The 24,870-nt window shown below is 45.8% G+C and overlaps 1 protein-coding gene across 2 annotated transcripts in view; it reads right to left on the reverse strand.

The window, feature by feature from the left end:
- Nucleotides 1–8,378: 8,378 nt before the first annotated feature.
- The window catches only part of PTEN (phosphatase and tensin homolog), a 48,438-nt gene continuing 31,946 nt past the window's right edge, over nucleotides 8,379–24,870 (reverse strand). For both annotated transcript variants that reach the window (XM_014259492.2, XM_005530733.3), the window contains exons 6-9: nucleotides 23,209–23,350; nucleotides 20,512–20,678; nucleotides 13,359–13,583; nucleotides 8,379–12,040 (exon numbers count right to left, since the gene is read on the reverse strand). In XM_014259492.2, coding sequence (XP_014114967.1) covers nucleotides 11,855–12,040; nucleotides 13,359–13,583; nucleotides 20,512–20,678; nucleotides 23,209–23,350 — 720 coding nt within the window. In that variant the 3' untranslated portion in view covers nucleotides 8,379–11,854. The remainder of the gene's footprint in view (nucleotides 12,041–13,358; nucleotides 13,584–20,511; nucleotides 20,679–23,208; nucleotides 23,351–24,870) is intronic.

The raw sequence follows: 24,870 nt of genomic DNA on the forward strand, positions 1-24,870 counted from the left end.
CCGTACTGGAGACCTCATGAACGGAATGTGGAAAACCTCTGGCATGATTTACACTCCTTGGGCAGAGCATCACAAGCACGTGGCACAAATATCTCACCTTTGAAGCAGCAAAATCCCTCCCTGGCAGCTGGGGGGGTCTAAAAGGAGCCTCACACCCGGGCCAGGTGTGGGGGAGAGCTCCCACCTCTGAGCACTGTCACATCCCCAGAGCAGCAGCAGGCTGGGAAAACACATCCCTCAACAGGAGACCTCAGTGTGGGTCAAGCAGACGTGCCTGGATAAGCCCCTGTGATTTCCAGCAGCATCAGGTTCCCTCAGGCCACTCTGCTGGATTTAATTCCCCAATAATCTCCTGCTGCATCAGCTCTGGCCCTTTGGCTGGAGACCGTGCTCTGCCTGCACACTCTGGTCCCTCCTCATCTGAGCTGAATTTGGAATAAAAAGTGTGAGGTGAAAATACCTCCAAATGCCTCCTGAAAGTATCTCCTTTTACTGGGGGAGAAAAAAATTCCTGTTCTGTTCAATAGACTTGTGGGCAGATCTCACAGCACAGCCTGGAAGCTCACTGCCATTAAACTGAACAGGTGAGGAGCCTTTCTGGCTCAGGACTTATTTTTCTTTTGATGGGGTGGGGGGGAGGGGAAAATTAACTGATTTGGCAACAGTTTCTCATGGGAAAACATCCATTTGAACAGGGATTTTCTGTGCAAGCAGTAGGGTCATTGACAGTGTGCCACAGGGAAAGGAGGGCAAGAGGGAGAGGAAAAAAAATCAGCTCAGGCCACTTATTTAGGGTCTAACTCATGAAATTATTAATAATGACGTGCTACCAGGAATCCAGCTACATCAGAAAAGCGGGACAAACCCTGTGCTCAGCAGCCATGGCCATGGAGGAGAGAGCCAGGGCTGCTGGCTCTTCCTGTGGATTTAGGATTTGCTGTGGATCAGCACTGGTTTGAGGTCCACAGGTGCTGGATTCAGCCTCAAGCTTTGGCTGCTGCCATGAAAGCCCTTGGATGAAAGCCAGGTGTCTGCCACCTCCAGGCTGAAATGGTCCAATATCAGCATCTTTTGCCTCGGGAAAAGGGAGGAAAAACCTTTAAAAAGATGTTGTAGCTCAGCCTGAGGATGCAGCTCCAGCTGGAGGAGGTCAGACCACAGGGGTGCAGCTGATTACAACCCCAAAGGGAGAAATGTCGACACGAGGAGGGTGAGAGCAGCACACGTGGCACCAAGTGGCTCTGCTTTTATTTATTTTTGCTACAAAGGCTAGAGGAAAACAGGCCCTGAGAGACCACAGCTCGACCTGCGCCGAGCACGGCGGGGCCAAGGCACAAATCAGAGCGGGGACCACATCAGCTCGTGGTGAAAGACCACAGATGAGATAAAGAGTCAGCTTTTGGCAGCAATTGGAACAGAAAAACAGAAAAACTGCAGCCCTGGTGAAACCAAAGTGGCCAGAGACTGTGCACACCCTGTTTGCAAGAGCACTGGGCACCTCTAGGGACACAGAGAGTAAAATCCTCACTGGGGCTTGGCTTGACAGCTGAGAACAGAGCACAGACACATTTGAAACACCCCTGCAGGGGGGGATTAACCATTCCCCAGCCACCTGCACAGTGCCACAGCCGCACCTTGGTCCCCAGCGAGTGCAGGGAATAAAAGCCTGGGTCACCTCACAAATGCAGCAGGAGGGAGAAAACGGGGGAGAAGCGACTGTCACGTGAGGTAAAAAATTATTATGAGGCATGAGCACGGCTAAAGCAGCTCATGTATTCAAAGTGCTTATCCAGGAGCACCCATCTCCCAGTATAACTACTTAATGGGCTTCAAAATAAAGGAAACACGTGCTGGAGATGCTGGAGATAGCAAGTGATGGCTTTGATCTCGTGATTTTAAACTCAACACGCAGGGCAGAGAGGGAAAGCAGCGATGAGCGCCGGGGGCACGCACAGTGACACAGGCACCAGTGGCCATGGCCCACACAGGGTTTGTGCCATGGAGAAACCCCTGGGAGAACCTTCCTTGTCTGTGTCACCACCAAAGCTCAAGTCACAAGGATGGTGACGCCAAACTGAGCGACCCCTTGGGGAATGCAAAGCAGGCACGGGTCCTGCAGCCACAGCTGCGCCACGAGGGGAGAAAACAGCCTCGCTTCTGAAAGGGGCTCTGCCGTGGCAGAAAACCTGGAGATGCCTTTCCTCTGGAATTATTGCATTCAGGCTTGGACACTTCAGCCTGGAGGTGGCTTTGCCAGAGATCTCCAACAGGGCAAGGAGGAGGAGGAAGGGATGGCCTTCCACTGCCTCTTCTAGCACAAGCACTCGAAGCGCCTGACTGGACTGAGGAGGTGTTCCCTCACTTCCCCCACAGCACCTGTGAAACCCCTTGTCCAAAGATGCAGAGGGTGCCAAGAAGGGGAGATGGGAGCCTTGAAGAAGAACGTGCTCAATACACAAACCACCCCAGGCTCAGGGAGCCACCAGCCGCTTCTGGTGAGGGGCTGGTCTCAGATGTGTGTCCCCTGAGCAGCCACCTCCAGCCCCCAGGGCAGGACACCCATTTCGGTGAGCCAGAAGCCCAAATGGTTGTGCAGTTACACAGGTGTACATTCAAAACTATTACTTTTACGTTTTAAGGCTTTACAGCAAGACACTGAGCTAAATAAAACCACAGGACCAGCCACCCAAAGCAAGCAGTCAGCAGTGGGCCATTCAATTCCTCTTTTTCAGGTTTTCCTTCAGATACTGTCACGTGGACATTCAGCTCCTTTTACCTCCCCACACCTCCTTGTCCAGACTTCTCACCTCTCCTCTTGCCTTCCCTTCTCCCTGCAGTCAAGCCAAGCTTGCTTTGCCTGGAGGACTTCAACTCCTGGAAAAGTCAGAAGGCATTAATCAAGCACTCTATTGTGCAACTGTTTCCATCACCGAGTTGCATCTGGTCCCTGAAGTCTCTTAACTCTTCATTAAGAAAGCTCTCCACGTGGAAGGAGGCGAGAGAGGGCTTGGACAGCACTTCACAGGCTCTGCTGCGCACGGTTCTGCAGGGCTGGAGATGAACGCCTGCAGCCCCACAAACACATGTGCAAGGGAGCCCAGCACCGAGGGCTTTGTCACAAGGAGGGGACACAAGCAGCGGCAGGGCCACTTCTGAGTCATCCCACCGGCAGGGTGATGGAGAGGAGGCACCCAGAGCTGCAGGTACAGAGCATCAAACCCAGAGCATAGAGGTGCCCGGCCCCTGAGCACTGCCCCGGGGCCAAAACCATGCAGGACCAACCCAGCTCACATGCAGCTGCTGCAGGAGGTGGCATACTTCATGAAAACTCAGCTACAGATGAACTGGGCAGCGTTCCATCCCAAAAAGGACATGAGCTTTGTCAGAAAAACGCACCTGTCTAAGGGAAGTCAAGTAATGAAGAGAGGACATCAGGCCATGGCCACTAACCTGTGCCAAAAGCCCACCTTGAACACCCTGACAGGAACTGGTCATGGGGGTTTTGGGCAGCACTTCTTGGCCAGCTCGTGCCACAGCACCTGCATGAGGGTGTAGGTACAGCCACAGAGCCCCCAGCTGCTCCCAGAGGACTCTCTTGTACTCCACAGGTCCCCCAGATGATTTCCTTTCCCAGCCACATTGCTTAACTCAGCCCCTCTTTGGTCGGTGGAAGTGACTGCAGGGCACATCCACCTCCTCATGCTGCATCTTCCCTGCCAAGAGCCACCTCAGGGGGTGCCTGACACCGTGCCCACCCATCCACCTCCTGCTGTCGTGAGCACGTTGTCAAATCCCTAAAAATCAAACCCCACCTCCCCAGAGGGGCCTGAAACGCTGCCCTTGCAGAACCAAAGCGATCAAAGCTTCCTACTCCCAAGTTTTTTTTGCTGTGGGGACAGGGAAGAAGAGGGATGAAGATGGATGGAGAGGAAAAAACCTCTGCCAAGCGCACAAACCTGAGCAAGCTCCTGATCACAGGCTGGGACCTTCACCAAGGACACAAAGAGCACAACATGAACAATGAGCTGGCTTAGGGGAATTCATACTTCCACCTCCAGCATCCAGCTGCCTTCCAGATACTGGTCAGGAGATGCTGTGCCAAAGCTCAGGATTTTGTCCAACAGGTAGAGCTTTGTGTGAATGTCAGAGTTTGGCAGATCTGATCATACTCCTCTACGATAACCTCTCCAGATCTTACTCTCGGGAAATGAAGCTTGTCAGAGGGAGCTGACAAAGAGATGAAGGTGGCAAATTATGCTCCTTGCAGAATCTTCCTTCAATGCTTCAACCTTCAGGAGAAGCTGGAGCATTCCCTGGAGTGCTGCAGCACAGACCCCACCCCCAGAAAAGGCCAGACACGTTGGGTGCCATCCCTTCTCCTGCTTCAAGGCACAAACACGAGAGCTGGGAGTTCTTGTGCAAAGCTTTGCCTTCCTCTCAACACAAATGAGACAAAAGCCAAGACGATGGACAAGCTGGGGTAAAAAAAATGCCAACCTTCCTATCTGGCTTTTTATCATTGCTCTGTGTTCCTCAGCTCAGTGGTTCCCAGCTGCTTCCAGCCATTTCCCTTTCCTGGGGGGCTGCAGCTTTTCCAGGAAGCCTCCAAGCCCCCAGGCCTCAGCTGCAGGCTGGTTTGAAGGGTGCCCACCTGTGAGTGAGGGCTGAGAACCACTTCAGACACTCAAAAAACACTCAAAACACGTGGACCAGAGCTGCTTTTCAGGTTCCAGGGAAAAGCCACGTCCTTCCCAAGTGCTGACATTCAGGGAAGGGGAATAACTCCTCTTTGTGCTGGTGAGTGGATGTTATCAGTCTCCTCTCACTGCTGCGTGATCTTTACCATCCTCCAACGCAAATTTCAACGTTTTCCTAAGCTGGTTGCAGTCCCAACTCCAGTCTGGAGCTGTCAGCCCTCCTGTTTCCATAGTTTCAAACACTTTTTAAAGCGAAGGATCCCCAAGCCAACCTCTCAAACGCATCTCCCGCCCTCCAGATGCCTCTCAGACACCTCTCATCAGCTGTTTCATCCCATCCTTGCAAAACCCCAGCAAATCTCTGTAAACATGTGCCATCACCCCTTTCCTCACAAGTTCCATGCCTCCACCCACGAGGTTTCACTCTCCCATTACCAAATCCTGATTTACATTAAAGCCTTTGCCGCCTTCTCCTCCAAACTCATTAATTTCCATTTAAGAGGCTCATTCCTGCAGAGATTTCCATGACAGAATCCTTCCCCTTTTCTTCTGCCATTTTCCTCCTGCCACTGGAGGATGGGGCAGCCCAAGATCTCTCTGTCCAAGCTGCTGGAATTCCTCAATCCAGCGTTTCCCAGCTGCTTTCAGCCTCTTCCAGACCCCACATAACCTTGACACTACAATTATTTTGTCAAAGGCCGCAAAAACACCAGTAGGGCCTGAAGCAGCCCGAATTATACAACTTTAAAGCACAAAGCTCAGCCTCTGAAATATCACCTTGTATCAGCTTAAAACTCCTCCATGAACAGGAAATCATGAAGGCAAACTGCCACAAATTTCAGGGCTTAGGGATGGGAGACAAAGTAAATTACCAAGCACAGGAGCCCTCAAAAAGTAAAAATAAACCCCACTAAGCCCATTTTTAAAATATTTCTGTAGCCAGCACAGCCCATACAGCAAGATTTGCAGCTGGAAAGTGTAGCCCAGCAGTTCATTAGCAAGGTTTTTTTATTCAGGCTGCTCATCACAAGTCCAGTCCATGTGCTCATCGTTCCCATTAGGTCGGATAAACACATCCAGGTTTGTGCAGAGCACCAGGAGCTCACCAAGGCAAACACATCTGCTGAACCTGCACAACCCTAACGTTTCTCAGAGCTGTTCTTTCTTTTTTTTTTTTTTTAAAAAAAAAACTAAAATAATTTCTCCCTGCTATGCCTTCAGAATAAAGCTTGGTAGAGAAAAAGAAAAAAAAAAAATCCAAACCACAACCAAACAAAAACAAGCAACCAAAAAAATAAACCCAAAAAAACCCAGGCAGAAAATAATTACCTGTCCTATATTGCAACACAGAGCAGTGGCTGAAAAGTTTGAAAGCACAGAAGGTAAGTGGAAAATGAGAAGAAACACATGGAAAAAACAATGAAATGCCATTAAAAAAGCCCAACAAGGAAAAGCCTCAAAGAACAGGGAGCAAAAGGCAAAGAAACAAGCAATGGCTTTTATTTTAGTGGGACCTTCAGTTCAAAATAAAGGGATTTTCTCATCTGCCTTGCACAGGATTGTATGAAATAAAGAAAGGAGCAGAATTACCAGGGACAGATGTGGAAAGATGGGGTTTGAGAAGATACCGAAGAATGAGGGTGACAAGAAGCCAAAGCAGCAATTCACGTTCTGCTTTTAAGAAGACACTGAGCTGACTCCTTACTCAACCTCCCTCCCTTTGCATCGAGTCACAATCTATAGGAATGGTTTGTTGGGGTTTTTTTTTTCAGTCCAGCTCCCACTGCACCCAGGTCACCTCAGGGAATCTGCTCTGATCGACACATCATCACTCATTTCAGAGCCAACCAACTGCAGGAAAAAGAGTTTAAATTCTCCCACCAGTACCTTTCCTTCTTAAAAGAGTGCAATTTATAACTCTGCTGCAGCTTTAAAAGAAGACACAATTAATTATTAAGCACCCCTCCGTGGCTGCCTGGAAAGGGAGCTGAAGGAACCGAGCTGCTGCTCCCTGCTGATACCAGAGGTTGGGAAAGCTCAGCCAGGCCCTGGAGCTGCAGAGGGCTCAGAGGACACAGAAATCCCAGGTGTGGGGATGGAGCACAGGGACTGTCCTCTGTGCTGCCACCCAGCACCTCCCTGGGAAGCTCTGTCACCACATCGGTCACCAGAGTGGAAAAAATGAGCTTTTCCTTGCCTAGAAACCACCTTTAGCTGCTGGGGGCTGGGGCATGGGACTTTCAGTCAATGGGATGAGTGTCAAATAAAATCCCCTGTCCACAGCACTTCCCACCTGTCTCCAGAGCAGAATCCCTTCACACAGAGAGATCTCTGTGTATTTATATTGTAGATATATATTTATATATGTATATATATATTTATAGAAATTCCTCATCAAATTGAACCCTGTTCAGACTACTCTCCTCTGCATCTTCCCACCCTGCTTTCATTTTTTGGACACAAACCAAGCTCACCAAAAGGAACATGCTTTAACAGCCTGGGTAGCAGCACGTGCTGAGGTGCAAAGCCCTTCCCAGTGCCACTCACCTGCAGGGTCAGACCCACCTGGCCAACACTGCACCCACCCCACAGAGCACCAAAACCTCCCTTCCCAAACAGAACTCAGAGTTTTTTGGAGATGCTCAGCCAAATGTAGGTGAGCTGGCCTTACCAGTGGTGGGAAGGAAGGAGGAGTAACAAGAGGCACCCGAAGTTACCCAATTTGGGGGTGCAGCAGAGCACCTCCCCACCCCTTCTCACCTTCCTGCAGCCCAGGGGGAGCCCTGGGAACAGGGAACACCACCTAGGATTGAAGTGCCACTTGAAAATCTGGCTTGAGAACAGCCAAGCAACCAAAAGAACCACAGAATTACCTACTTGATCTGTCCTGAGAGTGGACTTGATGATCTCAAAGGGCATTTCCAACCTTAACAATCCTGTAATTCTATAGGGAAAAATGCATCTCATTGTCAATGTAAAGCTACTTCAGGAGAATTCTCAGGTGGCACTCACGTCTCATTATGCAGCAGATGCAACATTAACTTATTTATAAGGTGCATTTTGAAGTTCTCTTTGAGACTAAATAGAAAATCCCAGAATGGTTTGGGTGGGACCTTAAAGCCCATCCAGTTCCATGGGCAGGGACACCTTCCACTGTCCCAGGCTGCTCCAAGCCCTGTCCAGCCTGGCCTTGGACACTTCCAGGGATGCAGGGGCAGCCACAGCTGCTCTGGGCAACCTGTGCCAGGGCCTGCCCACCCTCACAGGGAAGGATTTCTGCCCAATATCCCATCTATCCCTGCCCTCTGGCACTGGGGGGCCATTCCCCATTTCCTGGCACTCCAGGCCCTCGTCATTAGCCTGTCTCCATCCTTCTTGCAGCTCCTCAGGCACTGGGGACAGGCACCTGCCCGTGTGGTCTGATGCCCCAGGAGGTGCCTTCCCTTCACCAGGATAACAAAGTGAGGGTCTGATATCCCTGCACACGTCTGGACTTCCACTTCTGCACTGCTCAAACCTCTGGAAAACACCAGGCTTTGGAGCAGCAGCTCCCTTCAAACCCCCGGATGCACAAGGAGCGCCCTTGGCTCCAAGCAGCGCACTCCAAATTCCACAGCTTTACAAGCACAACGTCTCAGCTGTTCTCCAAGCTCAGAACACTGCAATAAAACACCCACACAGTGACAAGAATGAGACTTTAATCAGTTTTAAGTGGAGTTTTAACACTAAGAGATAAAGGGTTGTTAAACACAATAACAAACGGACATCTGATTTGTATGAGGCATTATCCTGTACATGTCATACTTGGTTTTTGTGTATTCTCAGTTACACACAGAGCCACTGTTGCACAGCACAATAGTATTTGAAGAGGCTGAATCAGAGTAAGGCTGCTTAACAGACTGATTTTTTTTTTTTTTCTTTTAGTATCTATATATATATATGCTATATGAAAACAGACTGGAAATTTGAACTGGCAGAGAAAGGCAGCTCTGCCAAAACGCTGCAGTTGGAGCCCCTTTTAGTGCACAGTCCCACCCCATCCATCTGCATGCACGACACTTTCCAACAGTATTGAGAAGGTAAACGAGGCACTTCGTGGCAACCACAGGCATCGTTAACATATTGCACACACTTGCTAGGACTAAACATGGAACTTGCACACCAGCATCCTCTTTTTGGATTATTTGAAGGGTTTGTTGGTTTTTAATTTGGAAAGCTGATTTTGATGCTGCATGTAAACTCCACTTCAGTTTACAATGTGTGCCCCGGGGAGGAATCTGGAGGCTGTATTTGCACAGCTGCCCTGGAGGAGCAGCTGTGGCAAAGATTTTCACTGGGGCTGCCCAAGCCCAGGGGATGCTTCAGGGCCTTACAGTTAAGCTCTTACCAAAGTGATGCCTTCAAGTAGTTTCAGACATGTAAGCTCTTGCATATCCCAACAGGCTGAAGCGTACAGTCCGGAAACTCAAGGAAAGATTACCTACAGAATGCAGCTCAAGCTAATTATGAATACTGTCATAAATAAAGTTTTAATAAGGACTCAAAAACCTTTCAGTCATAGCAATTCTTGTCAACTTCTATGGGGGTGGTAACTGAAATAAAGTATAGGAGAGTATGTATAATATATATTTATATATATAATATATATATATAATGCCATTTTTCCATATCCAATGACTACACCATAAAATGTAAGCAAGGCTTTTCAAAGACGTCGAAACATTAAAAAAAAAAAATCCAAAAAAATTAAAAAAAAAACCAAAAAAAACAAAAAACCAAAAAATTCAAAACCCTCATTCCAACCTTCACATTCCAAAGGAAAAATAACAGTGCAAAAGCCCATCCTTGCGTCCTGATTCCCGATCCGGCGTCACCGACTGGAACTGCACCATCCAATCCCGATTATCCAAAGTGGGACACGCAGCAGTGCCAAGATCCCAATACTATCCAAGCAAGAACAGTTTGGTTTATTAAGCCAACACAACTTTCAACTGTTATAAACCAGACAGGGTGAAACACGATTGGAAGGGTAAGAGTTAAAATTCCTGTTCCCAAGGGAAAACCACCTTTTGCTCGTCACAATGAGCACTGAACCTTGATCCATTAAAGTCTAATTAAACCTGTAAGTCAGAACATATTACCAGCTTTGTTAGAATCATGAATCTGAGGAGCAGAATTGACCAACAGAAACCAGATAAGAAAAAAAAAATAAAAATTAAAGCCCTTTACACCTTGGTTTACCAATTGTAATTAGTGGAAGTCCTGCCTTGTGTGGTTCAAATTCCAACCATTAATGCTGCTGTACAGGGCTCTGACAGATCCCATTCATAATTCTGGCTGAGAACACAGCTCATGAACTTCCATGTCAGCACCAAAAAATTAAGTGGGGGGGATGTGTGTACTAAATCCTAAAAAAAAAGCATCAATTTGGGGTCAGCTGTTCATGGCCCACTTAGAGAGGCCCGTTTTGGCAGTGACTTCACATCTGGATGCACCAGCAGCTGGACTCCTGAGTCACCTCAGGCTGGGCATGACAATCGTCCACCAGAAGCCAACTTTGAGCCCTACCTGTGTCCCTAGGAACAAATGATCCAACACTGCCACTTGGTTTAGGAAAACAATTTGTTGGGTGGTTTAAGGGGTTGTTTTTTCTAGGTTTTTCAATGTTTTTTGTATAATGCATTTCTGCTTTTTAATCTTCATTTACAGCGTTGAGAATTTACTGCAACACTGGTTTTTCCTGTCTCTGGTGTGTAATGTCCGTTTTTAAAACATTGCAGGTAATGAGTATTCAAGTAAAATTCCCTAACAGTTAATGACATTTTTAAAAAAAAAAAAAAAAAGTGTGCAAAACTGCAAAACTCATTGTAATAGAATGTGTAGGGTCAAAGGGGTGGAACGGCTGACAGAGGTTTGATTGAATAAATGCATCAGAAATCTTCCAAACAAACACTAACCTGGAGAATCTCCAATGACATTTCCTGTGCACCATTACAAAATCTTTTTATATTCATGAGAGAGGGAAAAAAAAAAAAAATCCAAAAAGCTTGCAAGGCAGCACATGAAGTATTCACAGCAGGAATATGATTGAAAAACTACTAATATAAATGTAAGATGTTGACTGATGTTTTTGCACTAAGAGCATCTGACTTTTAGCACTGGCCTTGATTACACAGGAGATGGAGCAGCCATTACAATTCAGAAAAAATCCCAATAAATCATTGTCAAATTTTGTAACCATTTGTTTCAAGCTCTTACTTTAGTTGATAGCCTCCACATTTGTATGGTTAAGTCATTGTTGCTGTGTTTCCTTTTGTTTTTTATTTTTGTTTTGTTTCTCGTGACCCCAATTCCTGGTCTCCCTTCATTGCGCAGGTCTCGTGGGTGTCGTGAAGGTTCATTCCTGTACCCCTGGACAGAATCACTCCCTCTAGCTGCCTTTTCTAGCACCATTACACTTAAAAAAAATGAAAAATGCACAAACAACAAGCAGTGACAGCGGCGACTCCTCACCCATTGTCCCGGATGAATTAGGGCAGCATGCTGAGGAAAGGTGCATGGAACAGCCGGATATGGTACACAGGCCACGCTCCTTTCCGAGCATCACCTTCCAGCCCCCATCCAAAAAACATGCATTAGAATGTAGGAAAAACCTTCTAGAAACATCTCTTAGCCAACTGCAGACTTTTCTGTTGCCACACAAGTGCAAAAAAAAGGGGCAGGATGTGAACCTGTAAATATTTTTTTTTTTTTTTTTCGGTTTTTGGAACTTCGTTTGGTGACAGAACACAAAAGGAAAAATTCCTACGCATACACATTAGGTCTGTCTCCACTTTTATAAAACTGGAATAAAATGGGAAAGTGCCATGTTTATAGTTCCTAATTGAAGTTTTAATGTCCTTTGACACAAAAAGGTATATACATAAGAGCTACGTAACCTTTCTTTTACCCCCCCGACTGGACAAGTGTCAAACCCTGTAGATTTATAGGGCAAAACAAGATTGGTCAGGAAAGAATTGTTCCTATAATTGGTAATCTGACACTATGTCCTTTTGCCATTTAGAAAGGTCCTTTTCTTTTTTTCAGTTTATTCAAGTTTGTCTGTCTTCATGGTTGGTTTTTTTGTATGTTTTTTTTATCTCTGATAAAAAAAATATTCAGACTTTTGTAATCTGCGTATGCTGATCTTCATCAAAAGGTTCATTCTCTGGATCAGAGTCAGTGGTGTCAGAGTATCTATAATGATCAGGTTCATTGTCACTAACATCTGGTGTTACAGAAGTTGAACTGCTAGCCTCTGGGTTTGATGGCTCTTCTACTGTTTTTGTGAAAAATAGCTTCACCTGGGGAAGGAAAAAACAACATTTAAAAAGGGAACCTGGACTTCAATTGAGCACAGGCAACAAAGCAGCTCTTAACAGCACAGCTCCTTGGCTACCCTGAGTCACACCCGTGCTCCTCTCCCCAGAGAGAGGTTTGCCAGCCTCTCAACACCACCCCTGGCAAAACAAAGGCCTGGCAAAGCAGCAGGATTTTCCAGCCCAGCTGCAGGAATTGTGTCTGTGCTCCTGAGCTGCAGCAGCAGGATATCCCAGCACACCAGGCCACACCACCACCACCCTCCTGCCCTCCACAATTCCCAGAGCACCAGGAGATTGCAGCAAGAGTGCACAGGAATGAACAAAACACTCTCTAATGGGTATCTCATGTGTGGGAAGTCTGATCCAAGCAATATTCCAAGCAGCTATGACCATTACCTTCAAATGAGCACTGGCTGATCTTTTATGAGGAAGTTAGAAAATGCTGGAATTCTTACAAATGCCTTTTTCGTGTTAAAAGCGCTGTTGGCAATGGCTCATATTCCCCAAAGCTAAACTGCCTGGGTAAGGCATTCCTGGAATCACAGGACAGCTGGGGTTGAAGAGACCTCTGGAGATGATCCAGTCCAACACCCCCTGCCCAGGCACAGGAGCACTTCCAGGTGGGCTTGGAATGTCTCCAGAGAGGGAGACTCCATACCCACCCCAGGCAGCTGTTCCAGGGCTCTGCCACCCTCATGGAAAGAAGTTCTTCCTCATGTTGAGGTGGAACTTGTGTTTTTGTTTGTGGCCTTTGCTTCTCACTCTGTCACTGGCACCATGGAACAGAGCCTGGCAGCCTCCTCTGACACCCTCTGGAGATGTCTGTGTGGGACAGACAGGGATCCCCCCTCAGCCTTCCCTTCTCCAGACTGACCCAGCCCAGCTCCCGCAGCCTCTCCTCATCAGAGAGATGCTCCAGACCCCAAATCATCCTTGTGGCCCCTCTGCTTCCCATGGAAAAGGCACTGCTGCAAATCAGCTCAGCAGCTGAGTGTGCCCAGCCCAGAACTCAGGCAATGCAGCTGGAGCAGGGATGATGGCACCTGGTCACCAGCTCTCCCACACCTCTGATGGCTTCAATAAACACCTGGAACAACCTGCAGACTTCAACCCCAGCTGCTCAACATCCATCAGCTCCCCAGAAAGCAGACAGAAGTACAAAGCTCAAAGCTTTGCTAAGTGATGGCAATACCAACACATGAACTCAGCTTCTACACAGCAGTTTCACAGGGTCCCTCCAAAGGCAAGACAAACAAATCATGCAGCTTTTCAACTTTGTTCACACATAAAATATACTGACCTTGAAGTTTGGAGAGAAATATCTGTTGGCTTTATCTTTATTTGCTTTGTCTAGATCGTTTTTTGTTAATGTAAGGATTAAATATTCCTTATCATTATCTGAGCGCTCTGTACTGAAAATACCATCAAGTTCCTGATCTGCAACTAGACTTCCATTTTCTACTTTGTCTGAATTTTCATCCAGTCCTATGAAGAATGTATTTACCCAAAAGTGAAACATTTTGTCCTGGGGGAGGAAGAACACAGAAAACAAGCTTGCTTTAGTATTCACTAATGGCACGTTAATTAGACTGCTATCAGCATCTGGTCAAAAACAGATCTGTAATATCAGGCAAAACTTGGACAACAGTCTGTCATTTGTTACATTGCATGCAAAGACATTTTCACCACATCTCCTGGACAACACACAAAAATCTGCATTCATCAAGCTCAATTTTAACCAATTAAGCTTTTAAGAATCACTCATTGAGAGCTGGGCTTTAAACTAACATACCTGCAATAAAAGCAGATGATAATAAATTCAGTAAACTAGAACTTGCAATCACAAGGCATAAAAAGATTTATTTATTTTTTGCTCACACCTTGCCATGCAATCCCTAAACCAAACAGACAACCTCATCAGCTGAGGTGAGCAATACTGAATCTCCCCTGTAACAGAAAGCTTTTCTTATTTTTATACAGATATAGCTACAACTGAGCAACTACTTTACTACTACAGCAAAGGATTCATGGGTGCTTTGCTGAGATGCTTTCACCCAGTCAGACTTTTGCTGAACAGCACTAGGAGGAAGGCAGAGCCAGTGCCTGCTGTCCTGTCACTCAGCAGGAAGATTTTAGGGAGAAGCTGAGGCAGTGACAGCTGAAAGATGTTCAGCTTAAGCAGAACTTGACAGACAACCATCAGCAATTTGATTCTCCACTCTGCCACAGCTCCAGCTGTACCAAGAGGCAGGACATCCCTGTGTCAGAGATCCTGAAGGCTCTGGAGAAGCAGCTTTCTGCCAGCCCAGAGCTGATGTTTCCAATGTCAGCTCTCCTCGGCAGCTCGGTCCTGACCGCACAGCAAACCCCTCTCCATCTGACACTGAACTACATCCACTTGCTCTTTACACGTGAAATCTTCTGTGTGTGACTCTGATGTGGCTTTTCAGGGCAAAGATCAAAGATGCCAATGGTCAGTTCCTCCCACAATGGTCAGTATTCCTGCATTGCTGCTAAAGCTGCAGGGAAAGTAACCCATTCCAGAATCTAACATTCCTTGCTATTACACAGGACCAGAACACAAACTCACTCCTTCTGAGCTAACTTACATATTTTGGTTTACCAAGGAGATTTAATTCCAATTTCTTATTGGAAAAATCCATGTCCTGCCCTATCTTCCTATTCATCTCTGCTAGTAAGGAAGCGGGGGGGGGAAAACAGAGGTGGAACAGAAGTGATTCCAGCATGTGTGACACGAGCAGGCCTCCTGCTGAAGGCAGTTTGGCACCAGCAAAATACCACAGCATTTTCCTGAGCCAATGAAAGAGGACAGGGAAGAGCTGGACTACTTAACTCACACTCATCCTCCTCACAAATTTATTCAAACAAGATCCTGGGAATTCACAAGTGTCCCTCTCCACCAAACGTCAGCAGATTGATTTTCAGTATTTTAGGCAAAGCCTACAAAACCGCTTCCAGCTTGTCTGCATTTTTCTAAGCACCTGAGAGACCCCATGACAGAAGTTAAAAATCCAGCCAGGAACACCTCTGGTAGTTGAGTTCCCACTTTACCACGTGCCTCTCTCCAGCACTTTGGGAATCAAGTTCATCTAGCAAACGAGTTGTTGGGGGAGTCTGACAGCTGTTTCCCACTGCCCCTGATTCCCTTCAAGCCATCCCATCTCTGAAGAAGCCTTGTTGGAGCCCATCCATGGGAGGCAGTAGTTAGCAGGCTCTTGCCAGGCCCTGCATATACATTTCACACTCTCCTCTTTCCCCAAGAACAGCCTGAGAAATGCCCTGCCTGGGTCTGGAAGCTGAGGATGAATATCCTGGGGTCACTCTGATGATGTCTCTCTCCCAGAGCAGGAGGCAGCAGACAAAATCCCTGTGAAGACAACCCCATGGTACCCTGATCCAGGCTCCTCCTCACCCACACAGTGAGTTCCTCAGAAAGGACTCCAAGGAGGTGAGATGTTTATTCCTGCTCAAAACACAGGACCTTCTCAGGTCAAAACAGAGACAAGCAGCAGCTTTCCTGCTGAAAATCCCCCTGGTGCTGGTCCCCAGTGCCACCAGTGTCATCTCCAGGGAGGGGAGGACATGCTGCAGGGGATGGATGGTTGGAGAATGGCTCCTGTCACCAGTGGGAAAGCAGTGCCACCGAAAAAGAGGCCACTGGATGGGAATCAATGCCAGCAGAAGGCACAGTTTTGTCATGCCTCACCTTCAGCTCCACGAGTGGAAAACCAGGAGGGATTTAGTTGGAACTTTAGGGGCTGGGGGGACTCAGCTTCACTGACAGGGGCTGACAGACAATAAACCTCTCACTAGGCAGCTTTTAATCTGTGTTCCCTGGGATAAATTTGCAGAAGTCTTCAGGGACTCAAACTAAACAATACGACTCAGCTGAGCTGGTCATTTCTCCTTTTATCTCCCTCCAGCTTTTTAAAGCACCAAGTTATTTTCCTTTCCTTCCCACTACACAACTTAATTAGCCTAATAAACTGAGTTCACGGGTCCTGGAACATGGCATGGCTACCACTCAATTTGAGGGAAGACTTGGTCATGTTTTTTGGAATTAGCTCTTCAGGCTGATAACGTGTCACTGTTTTCTCCGAAGAGCAAATCCATTATTCAAAGTGAGCATTCAGCTAAAGCATCAGGACCCAAGATATTTCATGGGAGACAAGGAAGAAAGATGATGTAATATGGGCCAAAGATAGGAATTTTAAAAATCAAGGCATGAAGTGAACTCAGGCTTTATATAGCAAATCAAAATACCAGACCAAGTGCTCACATAACACAAGTTAATGAACAGATCTCTAAAAAAAAAAAGTATTAGAGACTGTTTTTCAATGTGTTTTGCTTCACTTCCAGTTACATCACAGACATCTGTCTTAAAAAAAAAAATAAACCACAGATGTACTTCTTCCCATAACCAAATCTGTGCCATAAATCTCCACTGCAGTATCAGATGAGACAGAGGCTGATTTAATCCCACAATTCTGACAAACAGTGCTTGTCCCTACCTCGTGCACTTTCACAGACTGACAGAAAAACATTCTCCACTCTAGAGCTGGTCTCTAGCTGCAGACTGAGATGCAAATTCAGGATTCAAGCCATCAATCAGGAGTTCCCATGTCCTCCTGAGAGCTTAACTTTTGCAGAGAGATCTACAGGCACTCAGAGTCACTCTGCAGCACCCGCTGAGGGTCTGGAGATGCTCTCCAAGAATGGAGATCACGGTTCAGCCTGTTCCCTAGGCCTGCCTGATGGAACTTCCTGTACCATTTTCAGATCAACACTGAGTCTTCTGACATTTTCAGAGTTCATTCCTCAGCGTTTGCTTAACAGCAACTGCCCAAAGTCTTGCTGAACTCTGCAGCAGAACTTATCTCTAGACTTGAGAGATGAAATGCAACTGCTCAAACAATGCTGTCAGCCCTCCTACGCTGGAGTCTGGGGATAAAACACCACTGACTCTCACAAATTAAACCCACATCAACATTTCCCTCTCATCTGTACTGGGAGGACTCCCAAAAAAAGGTCTCCTTCAGCCCCAGGCTCTGGAGATGAGGAGATTTCTGTATTATTTTTAAACAGACTCCCATTGAACCGAGTGATCTAAGGATACTCTGAAATACTTTCAGATTATCATGTCAACATCAATAACTGGAAAAAAAAGGCTTTGCAGAGATCCATGGGGGCAAAACTAGAGTGACTACAGCAGCAGTCTGAGATGGAAGAACAGTCAAGCTACAGCAAAAAGCCATGCTCAAAAAAAAAAAAAAAAAATCCCCCAAATTACTAACTTCTACCCATCAGAAATTCATACAGAGTCACGGCACTCGAGCCTCAAGCCATTTTGTTCTCATGTGGGCATGCATTTCATTCTTGAAAGGAAGTAGCTACAGCTCACTGAAGAAATAGTCTGAGAATAAAGTAAACAACTTGATTAGACAAGAAAAGACCAAGAACTGGGGACTTCTAACTGATGCCAGGTGGCAGAAACTATGGAAGGGATGAAACTTTTCCAAGGCTGTCAAGCCTGTACCAATACCCCAGTGGCACCAATGATCCTGTGGCTGAGGTCAGCTCCCAAAAGCCACTGAATTTGCTTAAATTAGCTTTTGCTATTAAAAGAAAGTGGCTGCTTTAAATCTCACACTGACTCTTGTAACATTAGGTGTTTGAAGTCATTTGGTCATTCAGGTTTGGTTTGGTTTATGGATAATAATTTTATCCAAAATGAGCCTGAACAAAATTGAGGAGAGCCCTCCCTACAGAGAGCTCTGCAGATAATGCTGTTCATCAAAGGATTGGGAAATTTGGAAACAAGTACAGGTGAGGGAATCTGGGGCACTTCAGCTGAGATCAGTGTTATCAAACACCAAACCAGAGCCAGGGCAAAGAAGTTTTCTTCATCTCCAGAGATGAGACACAGCCATTCTCCAGCCTGAGGCTCAGAATGGATCAGGAATTACACTTTCAATTGCTCTTATTAGGTTTTTATATCATGCTAAAGTTAAAATGCAGACTGGTCAATATGTGATGTCTTTAAGACTTGTTTAGCTATAATCTGCTAACAGAAAACCTGGGGAGAACAAGAACCAGTGACAGGCAAAAGACTTAAATTCCACTTTTCATAAACCTGGTTAATAAAGCAGAATCTCTGAGAGATAAGATGCTGTTACACCTAATTATGCTGTTCCTCATGCATTAGGTGACCATTGCATAAAGGGATCTTTAAAATACAAGTCTCCCAAGTGGAGGGCCTTCATTTTGGGGTTTTGGGTAAAAGCTGTGTAGACAGTTGATGCAGAAAAGAAACAGGCACAGATGTGAAACACCTGGACAGAGAAATCCGTTCAATCTGAGCCAAGGTAGGTTATTCTGGCACTAATATTCCCCTTTTCCCTGTTCTCACCTCATTCACTTTATGCAACAACCTGTCCAAGGACCTAGTGGATCAGCTCCTGCATTTGTAGCAGAGCTGAGAGAGGTGATCTTACCAGAACTGTGGAACATCTCACACCTGTTTTCCTCTCTCCTCCATTCATACTGAAAGCTGAGGCAATAAAACACTTGATTCAACAGATATTTAAGACAGATTATCAAGGTAGTTCTTTTACTGGGTGATGAAGGGGCAATTTCCATCTCAGAAAAGTTTGCAGATGTGAAAAGAACCACCTTCACCATTTCTTTGGCTCTACCAGGCCAAAACCACTGAGAAACTGAGCACCTCTGCACTATCTATAATCCACAGAACTCAAATAGTTCAGGTGTTTGATAAGAATAGACAAAAAGAAAAAAAAAATAAAAGAAAAAAATCAACCAGCTACTCAGAAACTACAAAGATTCTTAAGAAATGAAACCACAATCTGACACCCTGAAATGAAACTCCAGCACAGTAATCCTCCTGCTGTGGTTCTGCACTTCTACACACTCCTGAAGACCCAATCCATAATGCAGAAACTGTGTGTGGTCATGAGGGGCTCTCATTATGCTGCCTCTGGATCTCAGTGCTCTCTCCAGAGGTAAAATAAATACAGGAGTTTGTTCCTGGGGCTACAGAGCCAAGACCCAGCAGCTGACCTGCACACTGGTATTTCAGGGATGGCCAGGGCAGCACAGCACTTCCCATCAGGTGTGTCTGTAATCCATGTGTTACTGGAGATGGCAAAGAAACAACAAACTCACAGTCCAGATAGGAGAGAGTAGATAAAGCAGGACCTTGTCTCAGATGCTGGGGTTTTGCATCATCTCCTCTCTGCATCACTCATTTTTAGCCCACAGTACTCATCTGAGTGCTCCTTTAAAAGACTCTTCCCTGCTTGCACGTCAATAATCTTGGCTTTGAAGTAGAATTTCTACTTTTAAAATGCTTTTACAGTCTCTGTACTGCACTGACCAACTAAAACATCTCCTCAAACAGGCAAGAGAAGGAAAACAGGGCCACTAAGGAACTGTCCAGAAACTTTTGCAGACACCAGCATGTGAATTAAACTTGTTGACACTACCAAGCCCACACAACAGTGTGCATGTCTGCATTCACACACAGCTGGCAGGTACAACATGTCTGCACAGCTCTAAGTGATGTTACCTCACCACTTCTTCATCTCCTGATCCACTTTAGCATTTCTTACTTTTATGAATTCACTCACTGAATGCTCTTAAGTTTCCTAACCTCAATTCAACAGGGAGTAAGTACTGATAAGGATTTTAAGTAGCAAAAACCAAAGCAGCCTTTAATCAGCACGTCTGAGTCCCATCCTCACCTTTCACTCTGGCAGACCCAAAGTGGCTCCACAAGCACCAGAACTAAAACTCAGGGATTCAGCTTTAAGAACTGACTTTGGCTTCAAACTGCGTTCTAGATTAATTTTTTTTTTCCACAACTAAGACCCTAATAAAACCCTCAGCTCTGAGGGAATTCTCTAAACCTCTCATGTCAAGGCACTGCAGCTGGGAACAGAGAGGTGGTGGAAGAGATTGCAGAGATACTTTTACGAAGTGCGTGGGAACGCAATTATCTCAGAAATTCAGCTAAATTTGACAGATGGGTACAAATCAGCCAACAGCACAGACAGGATCTTCTGTGCCTGCTCAAACCTCAGGAAAATTTAGTGAAGAAAACAGCTGGAGTTAACTTGCTCAGTATGCAAGTCTATTTTTAGAAGGTGAATGTTTCTTCCTCAATTAGATTACTCACTACTACCCAAACGACTGCAATACAGACCCAGGATCATTTTTATCCAACCTTTGTACTTAATCTCACCAACTCCCCAAACATCCAACTTTCATTTTGTGGTCAACTGGCTCCTCGGGAAAACCAGACATCAAAGAATTAAATGCCGTGATTAAACATCCTTGAAAAATAACCAACACCCCAACCCCCAGCATCAGGGGCTGGCTCGACAACATTTTCCAGAAAAAGCAAGGAAACCAACCTTTTTCAACATCTTGTTCTGTTTGTGGAAAAATTCCACTTTGATATCACCGCATACCGGCAAAGGTTGAGGGAATTCAAAGTACATGTACTTGTCTTCACGTCGTGAGGGTCCTGAAGGGGAGGTGAATATCTTTACCTTGAGCTGGTACACCACAAACTGAGGATCTGTGTGACAAAACAGAGTGCCACTTGGTGAGAAAAGACTCAAAAGTGTCAAAAAGCACAACAATGGGGGCAGAAACAAAATCATGAGCTATGGTATTTTCAAAGTTAACTAAGTTTCTATTAAGAGTTTAACAGCACAGGGGATCAAACTTTGCCAGATGCTACTGGAAACAACCTTAGAGATTTCTGTCCTTCATGGCAATACTTTGAGGCCACCAGGGAGATCCTAAAATGTTATTTCTTTTTAATATAATGATGTAAAACGTAACAACTATTTGACTGTTCCTTGCATTTTCCCTCTCCTCTCTATTACACAGACTGAAGTGAGAGGTTTTATTCGTTCTCACCTCTTCTCCAATTGTAGAGTGGCTGGTCATGTCAAACTGACTCTACTCTTACACAAACAAGCAAGAACAAGAACAAAACTGAACATTAATGCTGAAAACTAACCAGCACAGCCTAAGCTGGTCCTGTAAATCACCATCACCAGAGAAGTGCCAGCCATGGCATAACTCCCCCAATTAAATCTGCAGGGGTAATACTGAAATTAAAACAGGTTTTTGGTCCAGTTTAGGAAGAGATGCTTTGGAAATGGTCATATCAGACACCCCTGTAGAGGTGTGGCAGTCCCTACTAACCACACCTACACTGTCCTGCTGAAGGGCCCAGTGATGAAACTATTACTGCCAGGTTCAGAGAATCCCCAGGATGGTCTGGGTTGGAAGGGACTTAAAGTCCATCCAGTGCCACCCCTGCCATGGGCAGAGACACCTTCCACTATCCCAGGCTGCTCCAAGCCCTGTCCAACCTGGCCTTGGGCACTTCCAGGGATCCAGGGGCAGCCCCAGCTTCTCTGGGCACCCTGTGCCAGGGCCTGCCCACCCTCCCAGGGAAGGATTCCTTCCCAGTATCTCACCTAAATTTCCCCTCTGGCAATGTCAAGCCATTCCCCCCTGGTCCTATCACCGCAGCTCCTGTTGCAAGGTCCCTCTCCAGCTTCCCAGTAGCCCCTCCAGACCCTGGATGGTGCTGTGAGATCTCCACACAACTTTCTCTTCCTGCCCTTATCTCCCTCGAATCCTCAGAGCTGTGAAACTCTGTCACCCCCTCATTCTGCCCTAGAGGCTGGATTCTGCTCTGTGCATGACTTTAAAGCAGCAGAATGATAACAAGCAAGGCAGACTGAAAGTTATCACGTTGGTAACATTCCTCCCACCACAGCTGACAACACAACTAAAGACACAACACAGACCATTGATTTCACATTCTGAAAAATCACTGAGAACTCCATAGAAACTTAAAATATTGCAGCATACAACTGCTGAGCTTGGTAGTTAATTTGTCTTCTCAGGTGCTTGGCCAATCCCTTGTCTATCCCAACATCCTCCTGTGTAAAAACCACCCTAGCAGCCTCCCATGGACACACAAGGCAGCGCTCACTTGAGCAGCTCAGACTCACAAGTACAGCACAGTTCATCCAAAACATTAACTAAGTGGTAATTGCAGAAATCTGTAACCTCCACACCTCTCTTCCCTAAGGCAGAGGGGTTTTGGCAGAGGCTCCTCCCTCCCTCCTGGTTACAGCCTGACAAGCTGCTCGATTGTTTCTTGTGTGTGTGACATGTTCAGGTACTGTCTCACAACAATATTAACAGGGCAATTTTAATCAAAGCCACAGGAGGCACTGGAATTAATTACACATTACTGTAATCCTCATAGCAAAACCATTAGATTTTTTCCACCAACAAAAAACAAGCACGCAACACAAGGCAGTCACTGCCCTGCAACACAGCCCACAGGACAGAGCAGAATTTGTTTTTGTATTTCAAAGCTTCACAAAATCTGCTGTTCCTCACTAACTCAGTGTATCAGGAGATGAGATTAATCATTTACAGGTGTATTAATGCTTTAGAAACCTCCACATAAAGAAAAGTTTATCCCAGAGTTAATTAGATATTTATCCAGTTGAACTGATTCATTTATTTTTTTTGTACATCATGGGAAGAATGATGTTGCTGTATTGGAAGCCAACATGCCATTAGGCAAATGTTTTTCAGCAATTCATGTTTCCCAAGAGTTGCTGTGTTGAAAAAAAAAGGAGGCTTTTCATAAAATTAAGGAGCAAATACCCAAAGAGTCATAGAATGGTGGAGTCCCCATCCCTGGAGGAGTCCAAGGAACAAGTGGATGTGGCACTCAGTGCTCTGGTTTGGGTGACAAGGTGGGGACTGGTAACAGGCTGGACTCAATCTTGGAGGTCTTTTCCAGCCCCACTGCTTCTACATATGGAATCACTTATCTTCAAACCATTAAAATACTTGCCAATTTAAAACCATAGTAAAACAATCATGAGTCCTTCACAGACTACACCTGGGAGGATCCCAGTGGACAGAGCCCACTAAGCCAGCAGATTTTGGATTGTGAGGTGTTTACATGTGACTTTCTCCAAGATGTGCAGCTCTTGGTGCCATCACCCCATCCAAAATGCCAACAGGTTCCCTAGCAGAGGTGAAGGGGTGCTGGTACTTACTGCAAGTTCCGCTGCTGAACATGGGAATTGTTTCAAACATCATCTTGTGGAACAGCAGCGCCACTGGTCTATAATCCAGGTGATTCTTTAACAGGTAGCTATAGTAGTACACGTAGCGTCTCTGACTGGGAATTGTCACTCCCTAAACAGAGGGAAAACAAGTGTCAAAAACCTTTGATCAGCATCACTGACAGGGCTCCTGCCCATCACCTCCAGCCCAAAGGAGCAGGTCATTCACTACTGACCAGCCCCCAGCACACAGAGCAGGGCACTGCTTTGCCAGATACTTCAGCACATCTCGGGATGGAGCACCTCTCCCACCAGGAAAGGCTGAGGGAATTGGGATAGCACAGCCTGGAGAAGTGAAGCTTTGGGGTGACCTAATGTGGCCTTCCAGTACCTGAAGGGGCCGACAAGAAATATGGAGAAGGACACAGGGAATGACTTCCCAGTGCCAGAGGGTAGGGTTAGAGGGGACATTGGGAAGGAATTGTTCCCTAGGAGGGTGGGCAGGCCTTGGCACAGGGTGCCCAGAGCAGCTGTGGCTGCCCCTGGATCCCTGCAAGTGTCCAAGGGCAGGATGGATGGGGCTTGGAGCAGCCTGGGATAATGGAAGGTGTCCCTAACACTGCAGGAAGGCTGGAGCTACCCTCTAAGGTCCCTTCTGACCCAAACCCTTCTGTGATTCTGTGCTCTCCAAACATCCATCTCCAGCCATGAAGCAAAGAATGCAGATGTTTCCCATTTCTTAAAAACAAACACCACAGACACCCTGGGGGTCATGTCAAAAATAATCCCATACTGCTCCTTTTTTGGGTATGGAGAGCATCAAATGTTTAACAAGAGGTGCCTTGAATATACTCTAAAGCACCACTACATTTAGGAATTCTAAAATCTACCACTACAGGAATTACATTTTGACACCATTTTAAGTCAAAAGACTAATTTTGGCTAATATCACTGTACTCAAGACTGATGCTGTCTTCTCTTTACAAAACATCCTGGAATATTTTCCCAAAAATGTGGAAAGTTTCATTAAAAGAGTCCCAACAGCCCAAGTGTTCAAACTCTGAGGTAAACATTTGCTTTGAGAGCATAAAATCTAAGAATGTTTTTATTACTGATTTTAAATCAGCTCAAAGCTTCAAATAAGGGAACAGCTCTTTAAGCCAACACTTTCAAGTAAAATAGACAAATATGAAAAACTGTTTCATTTCCCAGAAAATGCATTACATGATCTAGAACAACCTGTTACTGCAGACTTTCAACAGCATCAGTGAGTGATCTGATTAAAACTGAATGTGGAATTGGAATAAAATGGAGATAAACAAAAAATTTTCATACACAAGTCTGTGAGCATTGTGACAAAACCTAGACCTCATTTTTCTGTAAACTTTTAGTTTCATCTGTTTCACCTCACAACAGCCAGAAGCTAAGAGTAGCCAGAGTGCTTTTAATTTAGTAAATCTCTATTCTGCACACATGGAAATAGTCACTTCCTGCCATTTAAAAAAAAAAAAAGTAAGTTGATAATTATGTCTCCTTATCACTTGAGCTGCTTCTATATTACACAAAAGCCCTTTCCCTGCAGCACTTGCACAATGACCTTCCCAAGCAGCCTTGCACACTGGCCGTGGTTTTGGCTCAGATGTCCTCAGTGCT

This window comes from Pseudopodoces humilis, chromosome 9 (assembly GCF_049639895.1).
Source record: "Pseudopodoces humilis isolate 2021_Gansu_Grassland_sample_001 chromosome 9, ASM4963989v1, whole genome shotgun sequence".
Lineage (NCBI taxonomy): Eukaryota > Metazoa > Chordata > Aves > Passeriformes > Paridae > Pseudopodoces > Pseudopodoces humilis.